General features: G+C 41.9%; 1 protein-coding gene across 2 annotated transcripts; it reads left to right on the top strand.

The window, feature by feature from the left end:
* Positions 1–27,893, top strand: EWSR1 (EWS RNA binding protein 1). 2 transcript variants are annotated; one of them, XM_037052429.1, is made up of 17 exons: positions 1–102; positions 4,211–4,247; positions 4,388–4,439; positions 5,584–5,707; positions 10,586–10,772; positions 13,029–13,196; positions 14,626–14,837; positions 15,833–16,013; positions 18,793–18,830; positions 19,367–19,399; positions 19,983–20,101; positions 24,423–24,552; positions 25,207–25,329; positions 26,143–26,305; positions 26,738–26,835; positions 27,109–27,361; positions 27,474–27,893. In XM_037052429.1, exons 1-17 carry the CDS (start codon positions 90–92, stop codon positions 27,511–27,513), a joined length of 1,971 nt encoding a protein of 656 aa, XP_036908324.1. In that variant the 5' UTR covers positions 1–89; the 3' UTR covers positions 27,514–27,893. The 2 variants fall into 2 exon arrangements, with proteins under 2 accessions (XP_036908324.1, XP_036908325.1); XM_037052430.1 differs by having other exon boundaries at positions 18,796–18,830.
* The last annotated feature ends 8 nt before the right edge of the window (positions 27,894–27,901 follow it).

Below are 27,901 nucleotides of genomic sequence, written 5' to 3' on the forward strand. Positions count from 1 at the left end.
GTTGCGGGTTTCGCGCCTGCGCAGTGCGGCGCCTAGAGGGAAAGCGAGAGGGAGACGGACGTTGAGAGAACGAGAAGGAAGGAGAGAAAATGGCGTCCACGGGTGAGTGTAGAGAAAATGCGGCCGCGCCGGCCATGGCCAGGGCGCCCAAGTCGAGGGTCGCTTGTATCTGGGGGCGGCCGAGACGACTGAGTGGAGTTTCTAAGAATAGTGTGAGGTTCCCGGCGCTGCTCGACGAGCTCGAGGACTCGCATTTCTCTCCCCTCCCCCACCTGGCAGGCCGGTTCTGGAACCTTCCAGCGCCCCTGCCGCGCGGGGGCTCGCGGTGGCGGGGGCGCGCGGGCCTTTCAGTGGTCTCCATTGTGTGGAGGCCGTCGGGGCCCCGCGCTTCGGGCCGTCCGCCACGTGGGCGGGGCCTGCGGCCTCGGGCCCCGCGTGGGGGAGGGTCGGTCAGGCCTAGAGCTCGGCACCCCGAAACCGAAGGTCGGGGTGCTAGACGGTTCTAAAAGCCGCGAGTATGCTGTGACTTTCCACACCTTATTTCCAGGGTGGCGGCCCAAACCCAAGGGCGATTCTGCCCGACCGAGAAGCAAATAAACAAACAAAAAAGGCATAGCGGATTAACGAGCCGAGGGGCGCCGGCCTATGAGCGAGAGCCCCGTCATCCTTAAGGCCTGGTTGGCGGGGGCGTCCGGTGCCCCTTAGCTGCCCCCTTGGAGAGTTCCAGCCCCAAGCTGAACTTCTGCCTGACTTGGGCTTTAAAGGGGCTGAGCTCCCAACCCGTCGGTGGTCCCTGGGGCCTCTTCGTTTTTACCATTAGTTCCATCTCCTTCCCGCCCCAGAAAGCAATTAAGTAGCTTCTCAGGGCAATTTTTCAGCAAACGCCGAGGGAGATCCGTTGTACAATAAGACCTGCCTGGCTTGCGGGCCCTACCGAAAGAAATTTCTGGCCTGTTTGCCCTAGGAGAAACAAAAGGCCCGAGCCGGCATTGGAATTATGCTTAGGCAGTCTTCTCATGCATTTCTGTGCCTAGGTTAAGCCGACGGGGAAGGAGGCGCTTAGTGGACTTGGAAAGAAAGCCTCGGGATAGGAGTTCGAACGTGGTATCTAGGGAAGGGTCCTTGCTGCAAGGAGTGTTTTAAAGAGTGTGGACTAAATCTGGCCTGCAGTTTGTAGCCAGTTCCTGCACTAGCTAACCTGAGGTTATTGGTAAAGTGGGGCATTTTTTTCCTGAGGGTTATTCTTATGTCCCCTAACTCCAGGCTTTAAAAAGCATTTGGGAGAAAATAGGAAGACGGGAGGCGCTCTGGAACCTTCAGAGTTGTAATTGAAAATCGTTCAGAATCCAGCAACTTAAGGACAGTTTAAGAGCTTTCCCCAACCATGTGGTCAGTAATCAGGCAGGTAAATGCTGGCTGTTGGGGCCAGGGTACAGAGTGCCCCTAGAAAAGGAGGACTCTGACACCCTGCAGTCCAGGAAGACATCCTGGTGGAAAATGGTTTCCAAAGAGCCCTTTCCACCTTCCTTCTCCCTGCAGTGTTCGAGTTTTGTAAGGGTGAGTGTTACTCTCCCCTGTTAAAGCTTAGGGAGTCAGAATGTGTACGTCGAAATTTGTGTGTGGCTGGATACTGCCGATTTTTTTTTTTTTTCTGGTCGTCTTTGCTCATGCTCCTGTGTACTGCTACCCACCGTGTGTTGTGTTAGACTACAGCAGCAGGCCCGCGGGGGGGCTTTGGGGTCTTTCTAAGTTTAGGTAAGGTATCTGAACTTGGGCTTTCTTTCCTTTAAAATAAAGGAGTTAGGCTGGACCTTTTAAGAGATTTTTGAGCCCTTAACTTCTGACCTTTAGGCAGAGCATTTTGTGGCTCCCACAAAATTGCCCCCTACTGAGTTTTATTGTGTAATCTGAAGCTCTAAATCTCTACCATTTGGGTGGTGAGGACCATCATAAAGTGCCTGAAAGCTGTCGACTTGGGTAATGTTAGGTGTATTAGAAAAGTACCTAAAGTACAGTGTATGTCTGTTTCTACAAAGGATTACAATGCCAACTCCCAAGTGACTGCCGGTCTGACCAAAAACTAGAACATTGCGCACACTCTGAAGGCCCACTTGGAACACACACACACACACACACACACACATCCACACATCCCGCCCCGACCCCAACCTGTTTTTAGTAGCCTTCAACTGTGCCTTTGGGGGTTAAAAACAAAAGGTAACTGCTAAATCTGACCATTGTGTGACTGTAGCAGTTTTGAGGCGCTATATATACATATATATATATAATAAACAATAATTATATATATATGTGTGCTGTAGACAGGTAAGTTTTTGTGAAAAGCATCTGGTTTCACACTGATCTGAGGACATTGGTTACATATCAGCTTTGCCAATTTTATGTCTTATATAACTGTTCTTGTATAAAAGTCCTTTTGCAAACATTGAACTTAGATGTCAGTGACTTAGAGTTTCTCATGCAAGCCTCAGCAAACTATAGGTTGAAGTACTCCGTTTTTTGATGTTTGGGGGGGTGTATTTTGTGAATACATGGAAGAAGTGATTTGTGTTTCATTTTCATTTGCCTCAGCACACCTAGTGGTGCTATTGAAAATGCCTTAAGGTTTAACCTTCAAATGTCTAAGGTTGTCTTGAGCAAGTCATTTCATAGCCTTTGGAAGGTTGATTTGATAATGCTGATTCAAATTCTGAGTTAAGGGCATACAGGGGAAAGTAAGAAGTCAAGTGAAGTGAAGAGGTAGAAAGATGAGCCTACTTAAAAGATGGATTCAGCAAAATGGTCTCACGCCCACTAGACTGAGGAGCAGCCTTTGGATGGGGTAGGGGTGGAAACTGCTCCCTGAAGAGCTGCCACATCAAACTGTTGCTTTCAGATGAGAAACTTTTCTGAATGGGATAGAAAGGGCCCATTTGTTTGGCCCTAATGGCAGTGCTGTCTGCTAACATAGAATAAGATGGGTATTTCTTGTGAAGAGTAGAAAATTGGGCAGAATTTTTTTAAAAGAAAATTACAGGAAGTTTTACTTAAAGAAAGAAGACAGGGGAAGAAAAATTGTGGCATTTTTTTTAAAGTTGAAAGTCTTTTTTTTCCCCCCCTAAAGAGGGAGAGAAACATCGACCGGTTGCCTCTTACCCCCCAACTGGGGACCTGGCCTGCAACCCATGCATGTGCTGTGACTGGGAATCGAACCAGTGACCTTTCGGTTTCTCAGTCCACTGAGCCACGCCAACCAGAGCAAAATCATTTTGAATTTTTTAAAAGATGGTTTTATCTAAAACCAAATTCCTCCCGAAAAGATCAAATGCCTTCTCTGCTATATATCAGGATTATTCTACCTTAACTTTGCTTCGGTGGGATTTCTGAGTTATTGTACAACTGCAGCCCTGATGCAGTCCTCAAACCCTTTAAAACACTTGATTGAGATGACTTCTGTTTTTTGCCATTCCATTTCATAGTCCTGCTGGGGAGTTATAGTTGGTCTGATTTGCAAAAGTGAGGGAGCAATGGAAAAACTAGTTTTTGAGGAGATGTACCTACTAATGTAATCAGTCTGATGTTGTGCATTGTAATGTTGCTTGCCTCCTTTTTATATAAAGCTAGAACTTCTCATCCTATTGGTTCATCTTGTTCTGTTAGTCTTAGGGTGATGATCACGTATTAGGAATAACAGCCTGTGATTAAGGGGTTTGTGACCTTGGCTGGTGTAGCTCAGTGGATTGAGCACGGGCCTTCCAACCAGAGGACTGTGGTTCGATTCCCAGTCAGGGCACATGCCTGGGTTGCAGGCCAGTTCCCAGCAGGGGATTCACAAGAGGCAACCATACGTTGTTATTTCTCTCCTTCTCTCCTTCCCTTCCCCTCTAAAGATAAATAAATAAAATCTTTAAAAAATAAAAAATATAAAAATAAAGGGGGTTTGTAGTCATGGGAACATGCAAAGTATCTCTGCCAAATCAGCTGAACTTGACCTCATTAGTTGGCACTGTATTCAAACTGAAGTAAACTGGCTTAGACTTATATTGGGGGTTGGCGTTAAGAAATAAGAGGTACTCATTTGGAACTCTTTGCTTACCTGTAGGTCCTCTCTGAACAGTTTAAAGAATTTGTCTTCTTGCCACCTGAGTTCCTTCCCCGTTATTTTCCCCTTTTTTGTTGACCTCACACAATTTTCTCTCCTTGTTTCCTCTAGATTACAGTACCTACAGCCAAGCTGCAGCCCAGCAGGGGTAAGTCAGTCTTTTACAATAGTATGTTGTGTGCAACTGAGTAATCTTTGTAAAGTACAGAGCCTGCTATAGTTGTGGAGGATTTAGTAAGGGAATCGGAATGCTCTATATTGAGTTCTTCCATTTAATTTCTCTTACAGCTACAGTGCTTACACCGCCCAGCCCACTCAAGGATATGCACAGACCACCCAGGTAATCCTTGAGATAAGTATATATAGCGGCATCCCCAAGTAAAGTGTTTCAGCTATTAAAACAAATAGTTAGAACAGCTCTTTTCCAGAAATTAGGTTATAGAAAAGTGTGATATGCTTGTAATCATTAAATAACCATATATTTTAAACTTTGACAGTGGGGATGCCATTATAAATGAAATCATCCCCAAACTTGGAGTTGCTAGCTCTTCATACCTTTCTAGTATCATTTCTTAAATTAGGTATCCTGCTCCATGCTTGGTTCTTCTCTTTTATTATGCTTAAAATTATTTAACTTAGTCATACAACATTTATACAGAAGAAGGAGATATTGTGACATTTCACAAATAAAAAATGGCAGCTCATAAATATTAAGGCATTTGCCTGCGGTCACACAGTGAGTGTTGGGTTCAACTCCTGTGGCTCCGAGTCCATGTTTAAAACTCTAGGCCAACAGATTCGAATACAGTTAGCCTCTTCCTATGGTTTTCAAAATCACCTCAAATTTTGAAATATATGTAGGGCATAAAATGGGTAATAATAACCTTCATGGAAACATTCTAGAACAGGCAGAATGGGGTGTGTGGCAGAAACTATGTAAATGGTAATTCAGATCTAGAATACGATCATAGTAAATATCCGAAAGAATACCCCATTCTTTGCCATGTTTTCTGTATTACTGATGTCCAAGTTCAAAAGCCAATGCGGTTGGTGTGCAAACCTTAAGGACACATGCAGTGTTCTAGTTCATTTCCTTGGAGGTGAACAGATTGTCCTGCTGAAAATCTGTTTTTCAAAGTTGTGTGCAGATTTCAGCCCCATTTTCTTTTTTTTTCTCTTTTTTCATATTATCTTCTTAACATTTGTTTCCAGTTGCTTAAACTGCTACACTTAATGCTGGCAATTATATACCTGTTCCCTTATTGCTCATCCCTTGAGAGTGTCTTGTTAATCTCCTGTATAGTTAACAGTGGTTTTGCCTAATTATCCCAGGAACTTCTTTGTAGTTAAACTTACGAAAATATGTGAATCAGATAAAGGAAAACAAGCATTCATAATACTTTAATCACCTGTCCTTTCCCCTCCCCCCTTAAAAATACAAGGTTTATGTATATGAAGTTTTTGCATTCATTTTCTTTGAGCAGGCATATGGGCAACAAAGTTATGGAACCTATGGACAGCCCACTGATGTAAGCTATACCCAGGCTCAGACCACTGCTACCTATGGGCAGACAGCCTATGCAACTTCTTATGGACAGCCTCCCACAGGTAAAGCCTGCCTGGGGGATATTTTGGGGTCACATCAGCCAGGGTGTTTGCTAAGAAGCTTGTTACTTGTGTTCTTTGGTGTATGTTCTGGTCTATATCTTGGCATCTGGGGATCCTTTATTCTTAGAAGCAGCTGTTTTTTGTTGTTTTTTTTTGTTTTTTGTTTTCCTTTTCCCTTATAGTCTTCTTGAGGGATTGCTAATAGAATGTGGGTGGAATAAATTCCAAGGGAGAAAAGAACTTTTCCTTTTAACTATTTTATTAGGTATATTGAATAATCTCAACAAAATGGAGAATATATAAAAGATTATACTAATGCTAACTGGGTAAGAAGGAACCTTCTTAAACTGAGCTGCTAAGAAAAAAAAATCAAACTGATTTTCACATCTGTTTACTTCATCTGATAGTATACCCTCTACTTTTTGTTTTGTGCTTTCCACAGTAGAAGGGACCAGTACAGGTTTGACTATCCTGCTCATTCTTGCATGGGAAATGCTTTCCATCTTGTTTAACCCTGTAATGTTAACCCTTTAGGTGTTTCATTCGTTTAACCCTCAAACTTTCTAACATCACACACAACAAGGTGCTAATGGGAAACTGCTTCAGGTGCCATTCGCAGATCCATGTCTTTTTCTTTATGTGATTTTGGGGAAGATTCTGCTTTTGTTTTATTTTACACATTTTTTGTGTCAAGCCTTAATAATAGTTCACTTTCCCAGAGGTATTTCAGATGACTATTCCCCAGCTGATATCCCCTTATTTCCTGAAGGGTAGATGCATGATTAGATTTGTTTAGAGGCGAAGACTGCCACCCTGCATGTTACTTATGTTTGTCTGTCTGTCGGTTTCCAGTCCAGACACATTTTATTTTCTATTTAAGTGTTAATTATTTTAACCCATAGTATGTCTAATATATATATATGTATATCTATAAAACAGCATTCCAGGGAGCTAAAAATAAACTGTTCTAAGAATTAGAATAAACTATTCTGATACTGGAATTGAGAGTAGAGGATGTGAAAAATTTATAGTAGTTTTCTGTTTAGTGCTGTGTAAATGTTTTAGGATCCCTACCTTCTGCCTTTTCACTCCCATCTTTATTTTTATTACTAAAGAACATTTAATGTAAAAGTCTTACAGATGTAAAAGTGTTTTTTTTTTTCAATCTTCAGTTTCCTAAGTTATATATAACCTATCAGAATCTTTATTAGGGGGAAACCTATTTGTAATTTATCTTATTGAGTAACTGTGTCCTGGATTCGATGGGAAGTACCTCCCAATCTGTCTAATACGTATCTTGAATAGGTTGCAAAATGTTTAAACTTTCTGTTGGTGATAGTTACAACTTTAGGGAAAGTTGAAACTAAGACTGTGCAGTTGGAATTTTAGCAGAGAATTTTGAAGTGAGATGAACTTTATATAGTCAAGCTGTTACATTTTTTATTGAGTTATAATTGACATAACAGTTTCAGGTGTACAACATAATTTTATATCTATATATACTGTATTGTGAAATGATCACCACAGTAAGTCTAGTTAAATCCATTATCATACATGGTTATATTTTTTTTCTTGTGATGAGAACTTTGAAGATCTACGCTCTTAGCAACTTTTGGACATGCATGCATTGTTCCATGCCATTCTGTGTTAGGGACCCGAGTATTCTCAGATCTCAGGGGATTTGAAACCAATCCCAGGCAGATACCAAGACACAACTGTATATAATACAGTGTTATTAATTGCCACGACTTACTTTGTAACGGGAAGTTTTTGACTACCTTCAGCCATTTTTTAAAAACAAGTATCATTTAAAAATAAATAATACTCTTAGATACCAGCCTTTGGAGTCCCTAGATTACTTTACAGAGACATGATAAAATCATTTACAGGATATGCAGTGGCTGTCTAGACTGCAAAGCCATGTATTTTACATTGGCATTGGTTGAAAAACTCGTTATTAGAGCCTGTGGGCACAAAAAGTATAGGACATTCTAATACAGGAAACTAGTAGCTTTGATGGGCAAGAGATAGCACTTAATAATAATGAGGAATTAGCCCTGACAGGTGTGGCTCAGTGGATTGAGCGCCAGCCTGTCAACTAAAGAGTCTCGTTCAATTCCCAGTCAGGACACATGCCTGGCTAGCAGCCAGGTCCCCAGTGGGGGGCGCGAGAGAAGCAACCACACATCCATGTTTCCCTCCCTCCCGTTCTCCCTCCTTTAAAATCTTTTTTAAAAGGTAACGAGGAATTATTTGTATAGACTTAATAGCATATGGAGGACCCTTCATATCTCCTAATTCTCCCATGAACCCCTGGCATGTAGGAACCAAATTTAACCCCCATGAGCAAACTGGAGCCAACCCAAACTAAGTAGGATCCTGACATGTAGTAAGTGGATTTGACCACACCTGCAGCTTTTTTCCCTAGCTCATGCTGCCTTTACTTATGGCAGTCATCGGACAATTATTGGAAGGAATGTATGAAAAGACATTTTTCTCTTCTAGAAGTTCTTAAAAACTATGAGAAAGGGAGATATATAAATCTCGATTCATTAATTGAAATAGATATATTAAATTTTTATTCAAGATTTTGGTCTCTTTGTATAATGCTTTTTAGTATCTTTTTCCTTAAAGTTGTCAGCGCATAGTAGATGTGTTGCCTTTTTGCTGTTGCCTTTTTTTTTTTTTTTGGTCGTTAAATCATTTTGCTCTGTGAATTTTTGCTCATTTTGCTCGGCTGCTTGTGTTGGTGCTACAGATTAATTAAAAGATTATTCATTAACCCGGTGTCTGTTACTGTAATCTTTAGCTCTACAAGCCTCTGTTGCTGCATAGTTTGTGATACATTTCCTTGATCAGTTTATTTTGTTGTTTTTGTTTTTAATTGCTCTTCTTGTAAATCTTATAGATGGCCTGTCATGTAGGGGGAAAATAATCTGTTAGGAATAAGAGGGTAGGTGGAATTAGATTCCAGTTAAATTTAAATAAATGAGTGCTATACATGATTAACATTATTAGGACTCTGACCTGAACTTCTAATAAACGTTCAGATGGACAACATGCCAACTCAAAAAACTTACATTGTTTGAGGCTTCCTGTTTTCCTGTTTTGAGAGGAAAATTACTATCTTTGTATAATTAACTTCAGAATTTCCCAAAATGTTTGGGATCTCGAACAGAGTTACAGTACCCTGTGCAGTCTGAGGTCCAAAAGCTTAACTAAAACAGGATTTGTTTTTAATACTGAAACTTTTTACTTCGTAAGATTTGCATTTTTCTTTGATGGATATAAGTGCTGACAACTAGACCTAACTTTTTTCCCTTGAATTATAAGGAAGGGTTTATTTAGTTAGAGTCACAGAGGTAGAAGTAGTGAACTGTATAATAATAGGTCTAACTTATTGTTGCATGGCTGGCTTGTGCTTAGTGACCAGGAAGAGACCCCAATGCCAGGAAAGATTGTAACATCTCTCACAGGGAAGTGACTCAAGTTAGGAGCTGCAGGTTTTTACCTATCTTGATCTGTGAGAGCAGGTCTTTGTGACCTTTGGTTAGGGGAATAGTCAGGGAGCCCTAAGGTCTACTTCCAGTGTTGGTGAGCNTCGTAAGATTTGCATTTTTCTTTGATGGATATAAGTGCTGACAACTAGACCTAACTTTTTTCCCTTGAATTATAAGGAAGGGTTTATTTAGTTAGAGTCACAGAGGTAGAAGTAGTGAACCGTATAATAATAGGTCTAACTTATTGTTGCATGGCTGGCTTGTGCTTAGTGACCAGGAAGAGCCCCCAATGCCAGGAAAGATTGTAACATCTCTCACAGGGAAGTGACTCAAGTTAGGAGCTGCAGGTTTTTACCTGTCTTGATCTGCGAGAGCAGGTCTTTGTGACCTTTGGTTAGGGGAATAGTCAGGGAGCCCTAAGGTCTACTTCCAGTGTTGGTGAGCAGGAAGATGATCTTTTGGCTTGTGGTAGGTGAGTAAGAGGAATGGATATGGGTCATTTGATGACCATCTTAGAGGCTCAGATGGTTTTATTATCTGAAAACATTTACTTTTAAGCAATTTACAAAAAAAGTTAAATTTAGGATTACCTTTGTTGGTTATATTTAAGCAAATGTAACTTGTAGTATATCTATAACCCATGTGCCATTTCAGAGCTTAATGTAGCAAGCATTCTTTTAGTAGTTTGTTACCTGAAACAAAACCAGCAGTTCTTAGAAGTGTTCAATCAGTTGTTAACACCTCCCACTAAAAATTAAGCATGTTCTCTAGAATTTTCAGCTTTCTTAAATTCAACATGAACTGCTCATGATGGAGCACTTGAACCTGAAAGCAAGCAATTCCAAGTTACAGGTTTTAATGTTAAAACTAAGTCTGGACCCTTATTTGTAGCTATTTTAGAATGCTATGTCTTTGTCTTTTACTTCCCTTTGTGGGACATTTTATTCCTGCTATGGTGTTTTCACAAACACCAGAGGTCGTTTGGATCCTTAGTTGAGAAACTTATGAGGCCTGCTACCGAAAACCAGTGTAGAATTAGCAAAAGAAAATGTGTATTCTATTGAATTCTTGGGGGAGGGAGCAGGCAGAGGAACCCTGGTTTCTATACCAACACTCTCCTGTAGCATACTCTGTCTCCTCCTTTCCATTAGGTGTGGTTTTAGAGCAAAAGAAGGCAATGCTTTAATGAAGACAGGGTGCTTTCAGAGAATTTAGGCTTTAAATATTGGTTTCTTGCTACTCAAATGACTGGGAAATATTTAATGGGGTTAAAAATTGTGATGGTTGAAAGTAGGTGGTTTACAAATTGTTTTGATAATGAGTGTCCAGGCAGATCTTTGAGGAGCCAGAAATCTGACATAGCTCTCTTTTCTTCCAGGTTATTCTGCTCCGACTGCCCCCCAGGCATACAGTCAGCCTGTTCAGGGGTATGGCACTGGTGCTTACGATACCACCACTGCTACGGTCACCACCACCCAGGCCTCCTATGCAGCTCAGTCTGCATATGGCACTCAGCCTGCTTACCCAGCCTATGGGCAACAGCCAGCAGCCACAGCACCTGCAAGGTAAAGCCACATTCACCCTTTAACTCACTGGGGCATTAGCCACATTTTCGGTTTTCAGGAGAGAGCAACTATACACACTCTCCGTTACTTAGTTTCTTTTAATGGTCGTGCTCTCATACTCTTAGGTGCTGACTGTTCCTACAGTTGTTACAGTAACATACCAGAACACACCACATGTTATTCTCCATTTAGTAGAGAATGGTGCCATCCAGGGGCCAAAAAAAGGATTGTTGATAAATGGCTTGTCAAGTTTCCAAAGAGAGACTTTTAAGGCAGGAGGAGCTATTGTATTGACTTTTCTAAACCCAGAGCAAAATTGTATGGTTTCCCTCACAACAACACAACTAACAGAATTGTACTTTTGGTTTATTGGCCCTATAAATGGGTAACAGCTTCTCTCTGAGAAGAAAGAACATGGTAGTTCACAGTGTGCTAGATGGGGTGGGGGTATGGCATCATGTGGTTAAGAACTAGTTGTGTGATCTAGTTGTCAATAAATAAAGGATATGTCCATAGCTAAAAGTCAGCTTAAGGAGTTGGCATGATTTTCTCTGTATTATATGGTGGCTTGGCAATCTGACTATCACAGGCAAGTGTAAATCCTTAATTGGGTACCTTGCTACGGGATGAATGTTCAGGCAGAGTTCATACTCTGACTGGTTAGTGGGTAAACATTAATTATTACTTAACAGAAGATGTCAGGTCTTTGCTTTAGGCAAGGCACTTAGGCAACTTCTGCATACAGTCTTGAAGGAACACTGAATTCTGACGTGAAAGATTGTTTAGGGAGTAAACGAGATCAGCTTGTAACCTAGACTTTAGTCTCATGCGGAGGTTAAGAAATTAGCTGTGGCAAATGCTTGTGAAGTTACTCCTAAAATGTACAGTCAGTAATCAGAGAGCTACTTGGTGTAGTGTAAATCTGTTAGCCTTTGCAGTAGTCAGGTAAACGGATTCCTGTAGGGCCCCGTTTCCGAGTGCTATCAGATATTTGAAGTCCCGTTTGATACTCCATCATAGCAGGATGTCCAAGCTGTAGCTGGAGGATTTCGCATGTTGTTTTTCTATTATAAGTCATTCTTTTTGATGTTTTTCATTTTCAGTCCTTACCATTTTAAAACAGCTGTGTGTCTTGTGATCAGTGACAGTTATTCCCTTTTCCACTGGAAAGAAGAGGGGTCCTTGTGACCCATACGCTCTTTGGAGAAGAGCTTCAGTACTTCCCCATCCTCTCTGATCTGTCTGCTGGTTCTTGGGACTTTGCTTAAAATAGCTCAGGCTCACTTTGCTGCAATCCAGTTGTAAAATGTTAGGGCAAAGAGGTGATAGAAACCTCCTTGGGATTGGGATTGGATTTCCTCACATAAGGATATTTCCCAGTTCATCGGAGCCAGGAGAGGGTTGGGGACTGTCTACCCTACTGTGGCATTTACATTGTAGAGACCTGGAGGCAAGTTATAGCAGTACCAAGTTAAGAAATTTTTTTCACCCTGGTTGGGTGGCTCATTCAATTGGAGCACTGTCCTGTACACAGGAAGCGCAGGTTCAATTCTCAGTCAAGGCACATTCCTAGGTTGCAGGTTTGTTCCCTGTAAAATTGGGGCACATACAGGAGGCAACTGGTCCTTGTCTCTCTCTAACACTGATGTTTGTTGGGGTGTTTGTTTTTTTCCTTTCTTTCTTTCTTCCCCCCCCCCCCCNTCTTTTTTTTCCCCCCCCCCCCCCCCGACCTCTACCTCTACCCTACTCTCCTTCCCCTAAACTCAGTGAACATATCCTTGGGTGAGGATTAAAAAAAGAAAGAAATGTTTTTGGGTCTGTTCTTAATAAATGAATCATAAATCTACAGGTAGTCTAAATCTATAAATGCCATGGATTTATATAGATGTAAAACTTGAATTATTGTTGTTCAAGTTTCTTGTTTGTCTTCAACAGTTTTTTTGAGACACAGCATTTTCTTTCCTAACAAACTGCCTCTCAGATGACTTAAACTGGCAACACAAAATACTGTGACCACCTTTTGCAGCCATTGGAAAGGAGCATGTTGGTGTCTCTTACATGGATGTGATTAATTCAGCCCCTCCTAGTGTTCTCTTCCAGCAAATACACATGGACCGACGTTGGGCATGATGTCATTCACTTTACAATTGTATTTATTTCCACACTTAATCCTAACATGGTATATTACTCTTAAATTCTTACCCAAGAGTTTGTGGTTGAGAATATAAAGTCTCACTTTTTTATTTCTCCTTTTAGACCACAGGATGGTAACAAACCCACTGAGACTAGTCAGCCTCAATCTAGCACAGGGGGTTACAACCAGCCCAACCTGGGATACGGACAGAGTAACTACAGTTATCCCCAGGTACCTGGGAGCTACCCAATGCAGCCAGTCACAGCGCCACCGTCCTATCCTCCTACCAGGTCAGTATCGTTGTTTTTGCAGCGGATGAGCTAGTAGAACGACAAAACAGTTTTTTCAGGCCATGGACCAGTTTGCTTCTGCTTCCTGAGGTGATATAATATGTCTGGTGCCCAATGAGGAGCCTGACCACATATTGTTACTTTAAAACCTCAATCCTGTCCTGGCTGATGGCTCAGTTGGTAGGAGCACAGTCCCATGCACCAAAAGGTTTTGATCCCCAGTTGGGGTGCATATGGGAGGCAACCAGTCAGTGTTTCTCTTTCACATCAATGTTTCTTCCTCTCTCTCTCTTGCATGTTCTCCCTCCCCCATAAAATCAATAAACATATCCTTGGTGAGGTTTGTTGTTGTTGTTGCTTTAAACTCCAAAACCTCAGTCCCAGGTTACCATAACAGTACCTGGCTAAGTACAGATAATATTTTTACCACTCTAGATTCTTTTGGTTTTGCTTTCTCCATTAATTCAAATGACTGAGAAACAAAAGTATTTGAAAGCAGGTAAAATGCAGGGCATGAAGTAAGTTTTCAAGTGAATTTCCAGAACTGTGTGCTAAAGTGTTAATATTGCTGGAAGAAACAGCTCTCTTTTTTGCACTCATTTTATTGGCTTCCACATTGAAGAACAGCAGGTATAAACAGGTTTAGCAGCAAATACAGTTGACTTGGTGTCTGTACAATTTGGAGTAACAGTGGGCAGGACATGAAACAGTTTTTCCACTGAGCCCCCCATACCTGTTACACTGAAAGCAGTTAATCTGGAGAGTCGAAGAGGTGAACTTGGGGAAGAGAGCCAGTTGAATCCTTACACTTGTGAGGGATATGGTGATAAAGGCTTAGTTTAATTGTATTTTTTTATTGTTTTAATATTTTAGTTTTCATTATCATGGTTCATCTAGAATTTAATATCTGTTTTTTAAACCTTTATTTCTGTGTAAGAATGTATCTTTGGTTAGTTTCCTCGCCATGCCAAAAAGATTAATGTCCATCTTTCATACAGTGGCTGATGCCCAGATTTTCTAAATGGTCAGCATGCCTAAAAGTTTGAAACTATATATATATAGCAAAGCAATTTAAAACTTAGATATATTTACGTTTTTATGGGGGGGGCGGACTACACACCAACCAGCCTGGTACCTTCAGAAAAATCATTGTTATCATTCAAGACAGATTTAGAGAAGCAAATGCTGCACTTAATTTGTGTATGTCTCTCTTTCTCCCCTCCCTTTGTCTTTCTCTCTAAAATCAATAAATAAAATACTTAAAAATATATTTGCTTATTTTAAATTTAAGTTTTTGATGTGTGGAAAGTAACTTCATATTTTTAAGGATTTCTATGTCACATGCCATGAATATGAATGTCTTGTGTTTAGGGGACTTGAAGAAATAAGCCTCTCCTAACTAAAAACTTTTCTTTCTTTTTTTTTCCAGCTATTCCTCTACACAGCCGACTAGTTATGATCAGAGCAGTTACTCTCAGCAGAACACCTATGGGCAGCCGAGCAGCTATGGACAGCAGAGTAGCTATGGTCAACAAAGCAGCTATGGGCAGCAGCCGCCCACTAGTTACCCCCCTCAGACTGGATCCTACAGCCAGGCTCCAAGTCAATATAGCCAACAGAGCAGCAGCTACGGGCAGCAGAGTGAGTTACTAAGAGAGAAAACCAAATAAGAGTGCTTATGTTTGGAGTTTCTGAACACGGGGAGGTGTTCTTTACTAGTTGGCTCTTGGACTCCAGGGTGCATCTTTAGGGCATAACATCCTGGCTAATAGCTTGAATGTCCCAAAAAGACTTTGTTTGATGTAATTACTAGTATGCCTTGCAAAAAAAAAGTTTGTAACTGACTAGGAAAAAATGTTTTGCACTGCATTCCTGCCCTCTTTGGGGAGTTACATGCAATGAGTGAGGCTAGTATTTCTTGTGGCCTGCCCACCAAAACTCACTGACAGTGAGCAGGTCACTGTTGAAGATACTGCAGTTTTGATAATCAAATAAACACTATGTTTTGATGTTTTGTTTTGTTTTGTTACATCCATAAAGCAAAAAAGTCCTCCTCATGGAATAGTTTCATTTATGTAGAGAAGCCATCAAAAACTTAGTCTTCACAGTTTAATCTCTATCCAGATTAATGGGGGGGGGGTGTTTGGTTGCTTGGTTTTTGTTGCTGTTTGTTTTGGGGGGGTTTTATTTGTTTTTCTTCATTAAATTCCACTCATGAGCATGTTTTTTTATGACTCTGAAATGAGTTGTGCTGCTTGGTGGAGCCCAGCTATTAGCAGTGTGCTAAAGCCCTAAAAACCTGGCTCTTGTTTTTGTTTGTTGAGTGTAGTTTTAAAAAACAGCTTTTGGAAACATCTTAGAATATAGAACCCTGTAAACTGTTGGCCAGAGGGCTTTTTTAAAATTTGTTTGGGAGTGCTTTATTCTAGGCTAACTATATAAGATTACTTCAGCCTTGATGAACCAGCAGTTTTTGTTAAACTTAGCCTATGACTAGGGGTGCTTTATCAAAAGTGTAAAGAGGATGGTCCGTGGTTAGTACCTTGCACTTGAGAATTCTGTGATTCCAGGAGAGCGTACAACAGGCAGTGGTATAAATGCTGGTCCATGGCTTACAGATGTGACTCTTTCCTCAGGTTCATTCCGACAGGACCACCCCAGTAGCATGGGTGTTTATGGGCAGGAGTCTGGAGGATTTTCCGGACCAGGAGAGAACCGGAGCATGAGTGGCCCTGATAACCGGGGCAGGGGAAGAGGGGGATTTGATCGTGGAGGCATGAGCAGAGGTGGGCGGGGAGGAGGACGCGGTGGAATGGGGTAAGAGCAAACCTTTTCTCCTTTTACCTAATTTTGTTTCATCCATAGGATTTTCAATGGAAAGAAGGGACTGAAAGACATAAGAAATTTATTTCTACATTTCCATGGACAATCTGTTGAGCCCAAGCCATCTTCTAAAACATGGAAATGTCATCTTTATGGCACAGATTAAGTGGCAGTTTGCTTTTTTTCCCTGCCAAGCGCCTTGGTTGGGTTGGGGAGAACAAAGAATGGTTTCGACATTAGAGCTTTCAGTTCCCTTCATGGTTTCCAGAGGCCAAAAGCCTCTATGGGTAATAAACTTGGGATGGAACACACACAACCCTTCTAACAATCTAGGTTTTTAACTAACTGTCTCTGAATGGTTGTCTTGAAATACCCGGTGTATATACTGCAGCAAAGGAATGCAGCTGTTTTCCACAATGTTTGTCCCCAACTTCTGTTTGTACTTGGAACTGTTGAACTTAATGCTGAAGATCTTGGTCCCATAGCCCTTGAACTATAGCCTGAGGTACACTTGATATACAGAAAAATCCACTAGCTTTTTAAGAGTAATGTATATAATTAATTATAGGATTACTCCTTGTTGGAGATTTTAAGAAATCTAAATCGGTTTGGCCATTTTGATTGATGGCACAATCTGGTTTAGAAAACTTGGTTTAGATCAGTAGCATAACCTTGCTATCTGTGCCTGCCCTTCCCTCCCTTTTCCCATCCCCGCTTCCCTTCCTGATACCTGTACTTTGATGAAGGTGAAGTATAATGTTGGCGGTTAACATAATCCAGAAGGCTTAGTTCTGTGTGTGTTCTGTCCCGATATAAACTGGTAAAGTTATGCAGAATGTTATATTAAGTATAAATTGGGTTTGATGTTACTGTTGATTCAAGAAAAAATGTTAAATGTGATTTCTTTTTTATAGAAGTGGACTTCAAAATTAAATAGATTATTAAAAAATTTATCTTTAACTTTGTGTTAGTAAATCTGTTTACTGTTGAAAGATACCGATTGAAAATACTGTTTTGCATATTCTGCATAACTTAAAATTTTTTGGTGAAATCTTTATTGGAAGAAACAATCATTTTACAAGATGAAAAAAATTATGAATAATTTGGTATAAAGTAAAATCAGTCTTCTGATTTGGAAAAAGTCATTCCATTATAAAGGTTTCACTTCTTTATGGATGTTTTAAAATAGACATAGACACTTGAAATTACTATCATCACGTTTCTAATCACCTAGAAGTCTTAGTGTTTTTCTATCGCAAAACCAATTTAAAATTGATTCATTTTAATGCTTCAGAAGTAATCATTCTAATTTTGCTAGACATTGCTAGCAGAGGGGTCCTCTCTCTGGATGAGAAGTCTCCCGGAGCCATAGGAAAAACCATGGCTTTCCCCATAGGTTTTTCAACAGACTGAAGCAGTCAGTTGGATCCTTTGGGGACAGGACAGGGGCATTTCCCCTCCCCTCTTTTTTATTGTGGTGTGGTGATGGTTTTCAGTGTCTTCTGCAGGTAAGGCACTCAATGTTGTTAACATGCCCTTTTTCATTGCCTCAGTATTTTGATATTTTCATTGGCTGTTAAACGTGGAAAACTTTTTAACATGCTTTGTCGCATTTATATGCTACAGGTTACAAAGTGAGAGCCTTGTATACACCAATACTTAAAAAGTACCCGTACTCAGTACTCAGCCGGCAGCATAATGAAAAGTGGGACTAGACACGGTGTCCATATGGAGAGGAAAAATATACATAGAATATTTTTAACAAAATGTATTCATTGTATAAATGGAATCCTTCTGTAACTTTGGTAACTGCATACTTGTTGTTTGGTAATTAACCAGAGGAGGTATAATAATACTCTAGAATTGTGTAACATTAAAGTGTAAACTTTTGTGTTTAAAGAGAGAAAACATTTTATGGTGTGTACTTTTTTAAAAAAGGAAACAAAGCTGCATGCAACAGCTTGAAATTGTATATTCAGGTATTAAAGGTGCAATACTGGTTAGAAAAAGTTCAGGGCCTCCCACTGAGGAGCTGCCTTTATTTAATTTTAAAAAGAAAAAGGACCCAATTTGTATTCCCTTCCCCTTTAAAGTACATAAGGCGGTAACTTTATCCTGCCACTGTTACTGTTCTCAACTGATATGTCTATAAAGTTGCACCCCCAGTCCATTGAGCTTTGGTATTGGTTGTAAATTCTCCTTCCACAGCGATTGTTAAATTCACTCGTGCCCTGAAATGTATAGCTTTATGCTGAAGATTGGCTGGATGCGTCCTCTGGTGTGTGTTGTTGGCATTCAATGTTGTTGTCTCCTGCTTTTACTATACTGTGACTCGTTAGGAAGCCAGGGCCTCAGTCGGCTCTCCCCTGGGAGAGGTTGAGGGTGCACCTTTATGAACATTGAAAAGTTCACTACAGCAGTTGCCCCAGCTTTCTGTTCCTCTCTTCACTAAGCTCTTTCTTTTTTTCAGCTGATGGGGTGGGTGTTTGGGATCTATTTTTCCCCCTCATTTGCCAAGTATTGCACTATTAATACCAGCCCCCGAAATGAAAGGAACCAACCACACTGGTGTGTACAATCAGACAAGCAAGGTTGTATATAAAGGAAATTTGAGCAAGCTGCCCTGAAGAAAGGCATAGTGACAAGATGAGAGAGATGCATTGTTTGGAGATGTGTTTAGCCAGTGCCCTTCTTCCCCACGAGCCCCCCCAAGGCTCAGAGCGGTACTGGCTTTTAAAGGGAAAGGCCTTCATTTCTTCGTTTATCCCCCCAGCAGCGCTGGAGAGCGAGGTGGCTTCAATAAGCCTGGTGGTAAGTTTTTGAGTATTACCATGGATAGTGTTTTAAAAAAAAATACAGTCAGTTTTTAGAAAACTATAATTTTTTTATTAGTTTCATAAGTGGTTTAAAGATGACCTATACAAAAGAAACTAATGGGTACTGCCGGCATTGTCTTAGGGGTAATATGGTTAACCTATGGTTACAAAACAAAGGGTAACTTGAAGTATTGAGCAACTGCTTCTGTAATATGGGGGAGAATACACTTTTAAAATTTGGTTTATTTGGAGGAAAATTTTTGTCTTAAATTTAACACTAATTTGGCACATAAGCATTGAGAGTGTATTTGGTTAATGGTTTAAAAGCAAACCAGCAAAGAAAAAACAAACCCTAGCAAACCTTTCACAAATGTTAAAGGGGCACTGCTCCATTTTAGCAGTGCGGGTCATTTTGAATTTAATGAAGCCCCATCAAATGGTGGTGTAGTAGATAGTTATGTGTGTTTGTAAGGTTTGTAGCTTGCAAGACTTGCACTAACAATATTTCATATGATCTTTCCTGGTTGGCAGGACCCATGGATGAAGGACCAGATCTTGATCTAGGTAATTTTGAACTCTTGTATTTTACATTACACTTTATAAATGAATATAGCACATTGCTCTGGCTGGTGTGGCTCAGTGGATTGCCTGTGAACCTAAGGGTCAACAGTTCAATTCCTGATAAGGGCACATGCCTGAGTTGTAGGCCCAGGTCCCTGCTTGGGGGTGTGCAAGGGGCAACTGATCCATGTATCTCTTGCACATTGCTGTTTCTCTTCCCTCTTCTCCCCCCGCCCCCCGCCCTCTCTCTCTCTCATAAAGTAAGTAAATAAAATATTTTTTTAAAAATAATAATGAATGTGGTGTGTGTGTGAGAGAGAGAGATCAGCAGCCTAACAGATTCTTGCTGTTACAGGTAGTCTGAGGCTTCCTTTAAGAAAAGCATCTACTCATCCTATGTTCCCTAACATACCCAAAACCTTAAATAAAGTAAACCCAGAAGTTCTGTGGCTTTCTTGCTAATGTGGTTGGTAGCTCTCTTAGTTTATGATGACCACCTACCAGTGGGTAGTAGGGACCAGTTGGCTGATAAACCCTTATACATTACATGACAGTAATCTGCCTTCTATATTCTTTTTTCTGAAAGGCCCACCTGTTGATCCAGATGAAGATTCTGACAACAGTGCAATTTATGTACAAGGATTAAATGACAATGTGACTCTAGATGATCTGGCAGACTTCTTCAAGCAGTGCGGAGTTGTTAAGGTAAGTCACAGTATTATAACCATGCGGTCTGGCAGATCCTGAAGCCACAGAACATTTTAAAGATACTGAATTGATATTAAGAGTAGTTTCTGAAGTTGCCTGACCTTTTCTTTCTGGTTGTATTATAGTTTGCTCCTTAACATACCCCGAAAAACCATTTTTTTTAAGGATTTTATTTATTTTGAGAGAGGCAGGTGGGAGGGAGAGAAACATCAATTTGTTGCCTCTCGCACATCTGCATCCACACGTGTGCCCTGACTAGTCATTGAACTGACAACCTTTTGGTTTGTGGGATGATGCCCAACCCACTGAGCCACACCAGTCAGGACAAAAGGTGATTTTTTTTTTTTTTTAAATAAATGCTAAATAGCCCTGGCTGGTGTAGCTCAGTGGATTGAGCGTGGGCCTGCGAACCAGACGATCACGGTTCAGTTCCCAGTCAGGGCACATGCCTGGGTTGCGGGCCAGTTCGCAGCAGGGGACACACCAGAGGCAACCATACATTGATATTTCTCTCCATCTCTCCTTCCCTCTTTCCCTTCCCCTCTAAAGATAAATAAATAAAAAATATTTAAAAAAATAAATTGCTGTACAGCTGCCATTAGCAGTTATTACAGTGAACAGAAATTTAAAAAAAAATAAGTAAATGCTAAATAAACGTGGTTTAAGCATACTTGATAATTCAGTCATAAGGTAGTACTAGTCTGAGAACACACCAGGAAAAACCAGAAAAGAACCCTTAGAGTGTACATACAGCAGGGAACACAGTTAAAAAGGAATACCCATCCGTAAAGCTCAGTGTGGAGACAGTAGTTCAGAAAAATGGAATAGCAGGGCAGAGGTCCTTGCACAGGAGCTTGCCTCGCAGACTCAGGGAAGCTGGCATGACTGTAAAGTTTTGGTCCGAGCTACTGGGAGTGCAGTTGGGGTGGTTACAAGGGGGAAGACTGAGAAACTGGGGTTTTGAGACAGGAATGTAGGGTTCCTAGATTAGAAGCTCAGAAGTTTGGGAATCTTGTATCATTTATGAACACATCACAACCATTCATACATTCTTTTAAAAACAGTTGGGTTGTTTCTAGGTTATAGTATATAAACCACGCTGTAGTGAATGTTCTTGTACACATCTGGGGCATGGGGCACTGGTTTCTCTCTTCATTGTATGTACAGTCAGATTCTTGTCATTCACAGTTGATTCTCTGGTCATCTGTGTAGAGAGGAGGAATGAGGGGTCAGAGTGTTGTCTTTTGTTGACCTCATGCTCAGTTGGGCAAGCGTGTGTTACTGATACCACGTTCTCCACAACCTTACCACTACTAGGAATCATGTCTTTAAACTTTTGCTAATTTGGCGGAAGAAAATGGAAATGGGATTTTTCATTTTGCTTTTCCCCCGGTTGCTTATTGTGTTAAAACTGCCTACCATCTGTGGTGAAATGCCTGTGCATTACGCTAATTTTTCATTGGGTTGTCATTTGTTGGTTTACGAGGGCAGACTACTTGTAGTAGTACAGGCTTCCCGCTAGGGGGGTAGGTGAGTGTTCTGGGATCCCACCTGTGTCAGCGCGCCAGCTGGGGTTGTGAGAGGCTGCGTTCGACTTCAGTGCTTTTTCTTTTTCTTTCTTTTTCTTTTTTAATTTAAGACTCTTAATGCATTTGCCCCTTTCATCATGGGTAATTTACAAGCATACCTGCCCACACCATACTGAGTGTTTGGCAGTTTTTGACCAAAAATCGCATGACCCCCTATTTACCAGATCTCACCCCAAGTAACTGAAAAAAAAGTCCTCAAAGGGGAACGTTTTGCCCAAGTTGAAGAGGTGAAACAGTATGACAGAAGTGCTCAAAGTGTTCAGAAACTGTTTTGAGCAGTAAGGAAATGTCTCAATTGATAGATTGCATCAGATGGAGAGTATTTGAAGGAGACAGAAGTTTAAACATGTAAGAATAAATGCAAGATTTTTTATAAGTAAATTCCAGTTGGGGGGGGAGGTCTATCTTTGCATTGGATTGGCCAACAAGTCCGTTACGTTTCCCACACGACAGCTCGAGTAGTGCTTGTTTCTAACCCCATTTGAAATAACTTTGTTGGGTTATATGGCGACGGCTGTCATGCTTTTGAAAAAATTGGTGAATTTTTGTGCCATATTAATATTAAAGACAAAAGAAGAGAGGCAACATTTTTGGCATATTGTGCTTTGTTGTTTTGAGAAAGGTAAAACACAACTGCAATGCAGAAAAAAGATTTGTGCACTGAATGAGGAAGGTGCTGTGACTGATTGAATGTGTCAGAAGTGGTTTGTGAAGTTTCTAGGTACTGTTGACATTTTGGCCAAATTATTCTTTGATACGCATTGGAAGACATGTAGCAGCATTCCTGGCCTCTACCCACTAGCAGCCAACACCAGGAGATAGTGGACATACTCAAAATAACCAATACAGTTTTGGATGGAGGGGGCGGGGAGTCCTTTATTTTGTCTAGAAAAAGACATAATGGGCATTTTGGCCAACCACTTATGTTGATATTGTCTGAGTACTGATCCTGGTCTGGGTTGCAGATAGGTTCTCCCAGTTTGTCTCACTGCTTTACTCATTTTCTTTTGATGAACAGAAATTCTTTTTTTCTCTAAAAGAGGGAGAGAAACATCAATATGTGGTTGCCTCTTGCCTGCCCTCTACTGTAGACCTGGTCCACAACCCAGGCATGTGCCCTGACTGGGAATTGAACCAGCAACCCTTTGGTTTGCAGGTCAGCAACTCAATCCACTGAGCCACACCAGCCAGGGCTGATGAACAGAAATTCTCAATTTTAAGTTAGTTGAACTTCTTCTTTTCCTTATCAGTACATGTCTTTGTTGTTTTTTTTTATTTGCAAGACCTCTTGTTCTGGCAACATTTATTGAAAGATCTCCCCTTTCCCCAGAGGTTTATAATGCTGTGTCTTTTACAGAGAAAGTTCCACGCATCCCCGGATCTGCTCCTTGTTTGTCTTGTATGTTAATAACAACAGTTAATCGCTATGTCTTGATTATCTAGTAAAGCAGATACTCCGTTTTGCTCTTTTTCTTCAGGAATGTTTTACTGTTTGTTCCTTGCTCTTTTCTAATACATTTTGGAATCAGTTTATGAAGTTCCTTAAAAATCCCAATTGGGTATTATTGAATCTATAAGATGATTTGAGAATTGACATTTTTATAATATTGAGTGGTCTTTTTTCTCATGAATATTGTACATTTCTGTGTCTCATAAAGGAGATTAAAAATACATAACTCGCCCTGGCTGGTGCAACTCAGTGGATTGAGCACGGGCTGCAAACCAAAGGGTTACCAGTTCAATTCCCAGTTAGGGCACATGCCTGGGTTGCGGGCCAGGGCCCCAGAGGGGGCCACATGAAAGACAACCACACATTGATGTTTCTCTCTTTCTCCCTCCCTTCCCCTCTCTCTAAAAATAAATAAATCGTCTTTTTAAAAAGTACATACCTCATCATACATACCACTCTTTTAGTCTTTATGTGTATGTCCCTTATGAAAACATAGGTGTCATTACATTGTAAATATAGCCATTGCTCCCCTCCTTTTTAAGCTCTATAATCAAGACTCTTAAGTATCACTAGATATATAAAGAAATGTATAGATTGCACTTTGATCAAATGTGAATTTAATGCAAAAACGCATACATGTAACCATATTCTTGAATGATGTGGCTCCTGAACTCAAGCCAACTGCATCTGGCGGTCGGCTGAAAAACTAGTGATCTGTTCTAGCTCTGGAGGAAAAAACTAGTTGTGTTGGACTCCTCAAAAATTCTTTCAGCGCACGCACAGCCCCGTGTACTGTACTTAATCTGAAGGTTATTTTTACTTTGTGCAAATCATGTCTTATGTGATGGTATCAGTGCCTCACCACCCAAGTGCCTAAGGGGAGTGCCTAAGAGGTGGTCACTCTCACTGGGTGCCTATAGTGTGGACATAGAACATGGAACAGGTTCAAGGGTACCAGGAGAAGACAGCCAGGGAAGGAGTGAGGCTCATACTGTTTACTTGGCACACTTGGGACCCTTCCACATATTTTGGTTCTTAGGACAAAACACATCTAAAAGGGAAAACTCATTTAAGCATGTATTTGTTGTAGTAATTGAGTAACTTAAGTCAATCATAATTCCACTACGCAGATAAATTAATATCTTACTGAATGTGTGCCTGTTTAAAATTGCTGTTTTTTTGACAGTTTGCGAGATTTCTCTGAATTTCATATGGACTTTTTTCCCCAAAAATCTAGTTTATTCTGATTACAGCTTAACTATGCAATTTTATGCCTTAGATGAACAAGAGAACCGGGCAACCCATGATCCATATCTACTTGGACAAGGAAACGGGGAAACCCAAAGGTGATGCTACAGTGTCCTATGAAGATCCATCAACTGCCAAGGCCGCTGTGGAGTGGTTTGATGGTAGGAGCCCTGATGTCAGCAAGGGCGGGCGCTGGCATCCTTCCTTTCTTGCTCTGGGGTGCAGGGAGGGCCTTGGTGCAAATGTCGCATATGTCGGCTTGCTGGTAAAGAGGGTTTTACTAACATATTTGACGCTCACTGTCCGGGCATTGTTCTCTGCACTGTTTCTAAGCCACTTCAGAGAACAGAGTGGTACCTTCTCTTATCTCCGAAGTGGTTTCAGAGGTATGAGAAGGTACAGAAAACCACACGGACATTTTAGCCACCATACATTTGGGTTAAATACATATGAATGGCCTTAAGATTGATCCTGCAGTTCACCACAGACAAAACCAACAGGAAAGTGCCAAAGGACAAGTCCCAGCTCTCCTCTCTTCTCCACATGTTCTGCTTATTACCCTGTTCGGGACAAAGGTGCCAGTGCACGCTTCATACCCACCCCCTGCTTGCTTTCCTCTTTAGGGTAGAGAGGCTTTAAGTATGTTCAAAGGCTTTATCTACCCTTTCACAGAAAGCTCTGAGAGACTGGGCAGGGTGCTCCGGTGTGGCAGGGCAGTGGGCTTGGTGAGAAGGGGCACCCTAGCTTTGCTGAGCCCCTCAGGGAGGGAAGAGTTGGGGGTTGGGAGTAATTGATGTGCTTTCATCTTGTTCCAGGGAAAGATTTTCAAGGAAGCAAACTTAAAGTTTCTCTTGCTCGGAAGAAGCCTCCGATGAACAGCATGCGGGGGGGGATGCCCCCCCGAGAGGGCAGGGGGATGCCGCCGCCGCTCCGTGGAGGTATTCACTGGACACCTGCTCTGAGCTCTCTTATACTGTTTTGAAAGTCTTTCAGTGCACTTTTCTTTGAAAAACTTGATGTCCAGAATGAAGACGGTCCAATTCAAAATACTGAGAAGGGCCCTGGCTGGTGTAGCTCAGTGGATTGAGCACGGGCCTGTGAACCAGTGGATCGCAGTTCGATTCCCAGTCAGGGCACATGCCTGGGTTGCAGGCCCACGAGAGGCAACCGTACATTAATATTTCTCTCCTTCTCTCCTTCCCCTCCCCTCTAAAGATAAATAAATAAAATCCTTTTTTAAACGTTTCTTAAACAAAAATACTGAGAAGGGATACAGAATCAGTACTACAGCACTGAATGCAGGCGACTAAAAGTTTATGGGAGTAAAAGGAAGCGCAGAGCATGGCCTGATTGTCAGGGAGGCTGGGCTCCTGGTAGAACACTCTGCCTGGGGGTCAGCCGTGGAGCTGTTGCATATGTGCTGCTTTGGTCATGGGTGAAACACCTGCCCTCCCACTATTGCTGTGGGGGCTGACTGCAGTGCAGGTGACCCTTAGACAACATGGGGTTGGACCTACTGCGCTGTTAGTGATCTGTGTGTTCCAAGCTGCACAGTCCAAATCCACACTGTTTGAGGGGCAGCTGCAGATTGCAGGTGTAGGGGCTTGGGTCTGTGGGAAAGTGTGAGCAGGTGTGAAGGGGTAATGACAGCTGTGGTCTCTGAATTCCCTCATATGTCCCTCATATATGTGATATATGTCACTATTAGCAAATCTGGTGCTATAAAGTGTGGTGGGTCTTTCTTACTGCAGGTCCAGGGGGCCCAGGAGGTCCTGGGGGACCCATGGGTCGCATGGGAGGCCGTGGAGGAGACAGAGGAGGCTTTCCCCCAAGAGGACCCCGGGGTTCCCGAGGGAACCCATCTGGAGGAGGAAATGTCCAGCACCGAGCGGGAGACTGGCAGTGCCCCAATCCGTATGTACTTCTCTTGGGAAGTTGCTGGTCTGCGAGGGAGTCACTCTACATCTCGTCCCCTTCCCATTCTGAAGGGGAATGGTGGGTTCTCTCTGGCTGAAGGAGCATAATGATGACCCATTGATCTGTTGGGTGGGCTTGGCCTAATCGGTCATTTTCCAGCTGCTTCAGAATTTTCTAAAGGTCACAGTTCCACTGGACTCTATTGTCCACATGTATGTGTTCGTACAGACATCTTGTAGGCTCCAACACCAGTCCTGTGGGCACATTGCTGCCTGAGGCCATGGTCCATTTTTTGTGGACAGGTGTCTGACCAGGACCTACTGTTTATGGTGGTGTAGCATAGTGTGTGCCTGCTTCCGGTCTCCTGTGCTTGTTACATGTCTTAGGTCGATTAACTGGTGGTTTCTGTTGTGATATAATTGTATGCAGGGGGTGTGGAAACCAGAACTTTGCCTGGAGAACAGAATGCAACCAGTGTAAGGCTCCAAAGCCTGAAGGCTTTCTTCCACCGCCCTTCCCACCTCCGGGTAGGTACAGGTTTGGGGAGCGCACCCTCCACTTCTTGGTACTAAACCTCTTGTTAACTTGGTGGGTGTAGTCATCCTGGGGCTCTTAAAATTCTATCATTGCTGAAATAGTGCCCTACAGAAGAGGTTCAGATCAAGGAAAGGACCTGCTTTGTCTCTGCTCTGATAGAAGAGAGCAGATCCTAAGCTGCTTCTGGGGCGTGTCTGCAGAACCTTAGTGTCCACCCATTCTGTCAAGCCACTGATCTGTTCTCACGTGTCCTTTTCCCTTAGGTGGTGACCGTGGCAGAGGTGGTCCTGGTGGCATGCGGGGAGGTAGAGGTGGCCTCATGGACCGTGGTGGTCCTGGTGGCATGTTCAGAGGTGGCCGTGGTGGAGACAGAGGTGGCTTCCGTGGTGGCCGGGGCATGGACCGAGGTGGCTTTGGTGGAGGAAGACGAGGTGGCCCTGGAGGCCCTCCTGGACCTTTGATGGAACAGATGGGAGGAAGAAGAGGAGGGCGTGGAGGACCTGGGAAAATGGATAAGTATGTGATGGTGGGAACGAGCTGTGGGCTGCTGGGCACAGGGTGCAGCCCCTTTGCGTTTTCGGCCTTAACCCCGCCCCCTGCCCGGTGCCCTCTCTGTTTTGCCTTGCAGAGGTGAACACCGCCAGGAGCGCAGAGACCGGCCCTACTAGATGCAGAGACGCCGCAGAGCTGCATTGACTACCAGATTTATTTTTTAAACCAGAAAATGTTTTAAATTTATAATTCCATATTTATAATGTTGGTCACAACATTATGATTATTCCTTGTCTGTACTTTAGTATTTTTCACCATTTGTGAAGAAACATTAAAACAAGTTAAATGGTAGTGTGCTGAGTTGTTTTTTTTTTTTTTCCTTCTAAAGATGGTTGTTATAACTAAGACTAAACAATGGGAACCCCTTGTGAGCATGCTCAGTATCATTGTGGAGAACCAAGAGGGCCGCTAACTAACTGTAACAATGTTCATGGTTGTGATGTTTCTGTTTCTTTCTTTTTTTTTTTAAATAAAATTCCAAATGTTTATAAACAGTCATCCTTC

The sequence above is a fragment of the Sturnira hondurensis genome, unplaced genomic scaffold (assembly GCF_014824575.4).
Source record: "Sturnira hondurensis isolate 20B ecotype Veracruz unplaced genomic scaffold, ASM1482457v3 Scaffold0007406, whole genome shotgun sequence".
Lineage (NCBI taxonomy): Eukaryota > Metazoa > Chordata > Mammalia > Chiroptera > Phyllostomidae > Sturnira > Sturnira hondurensis.

Bases quoted from the DNA above. Each gene is read 5' to 3' on its own strand.
- EWSR1 (XM_037052429.1), top strand. The intron at 4,248-4,387 runs GTAAGTCAGTCT...TTTCTCTTACAG, and splicing joins CAAGCTGCAGCCCAGCAGGG to CTACAGTGCTTACACCGCCC. The intron at 25,330-26,142 runs GTATTCACTGGA...TTCTTACTGCAG, and splicing joins GCCGCCGCCGCTCCGTGGAG to GTCCAGGGGGCCCAGGAGGT.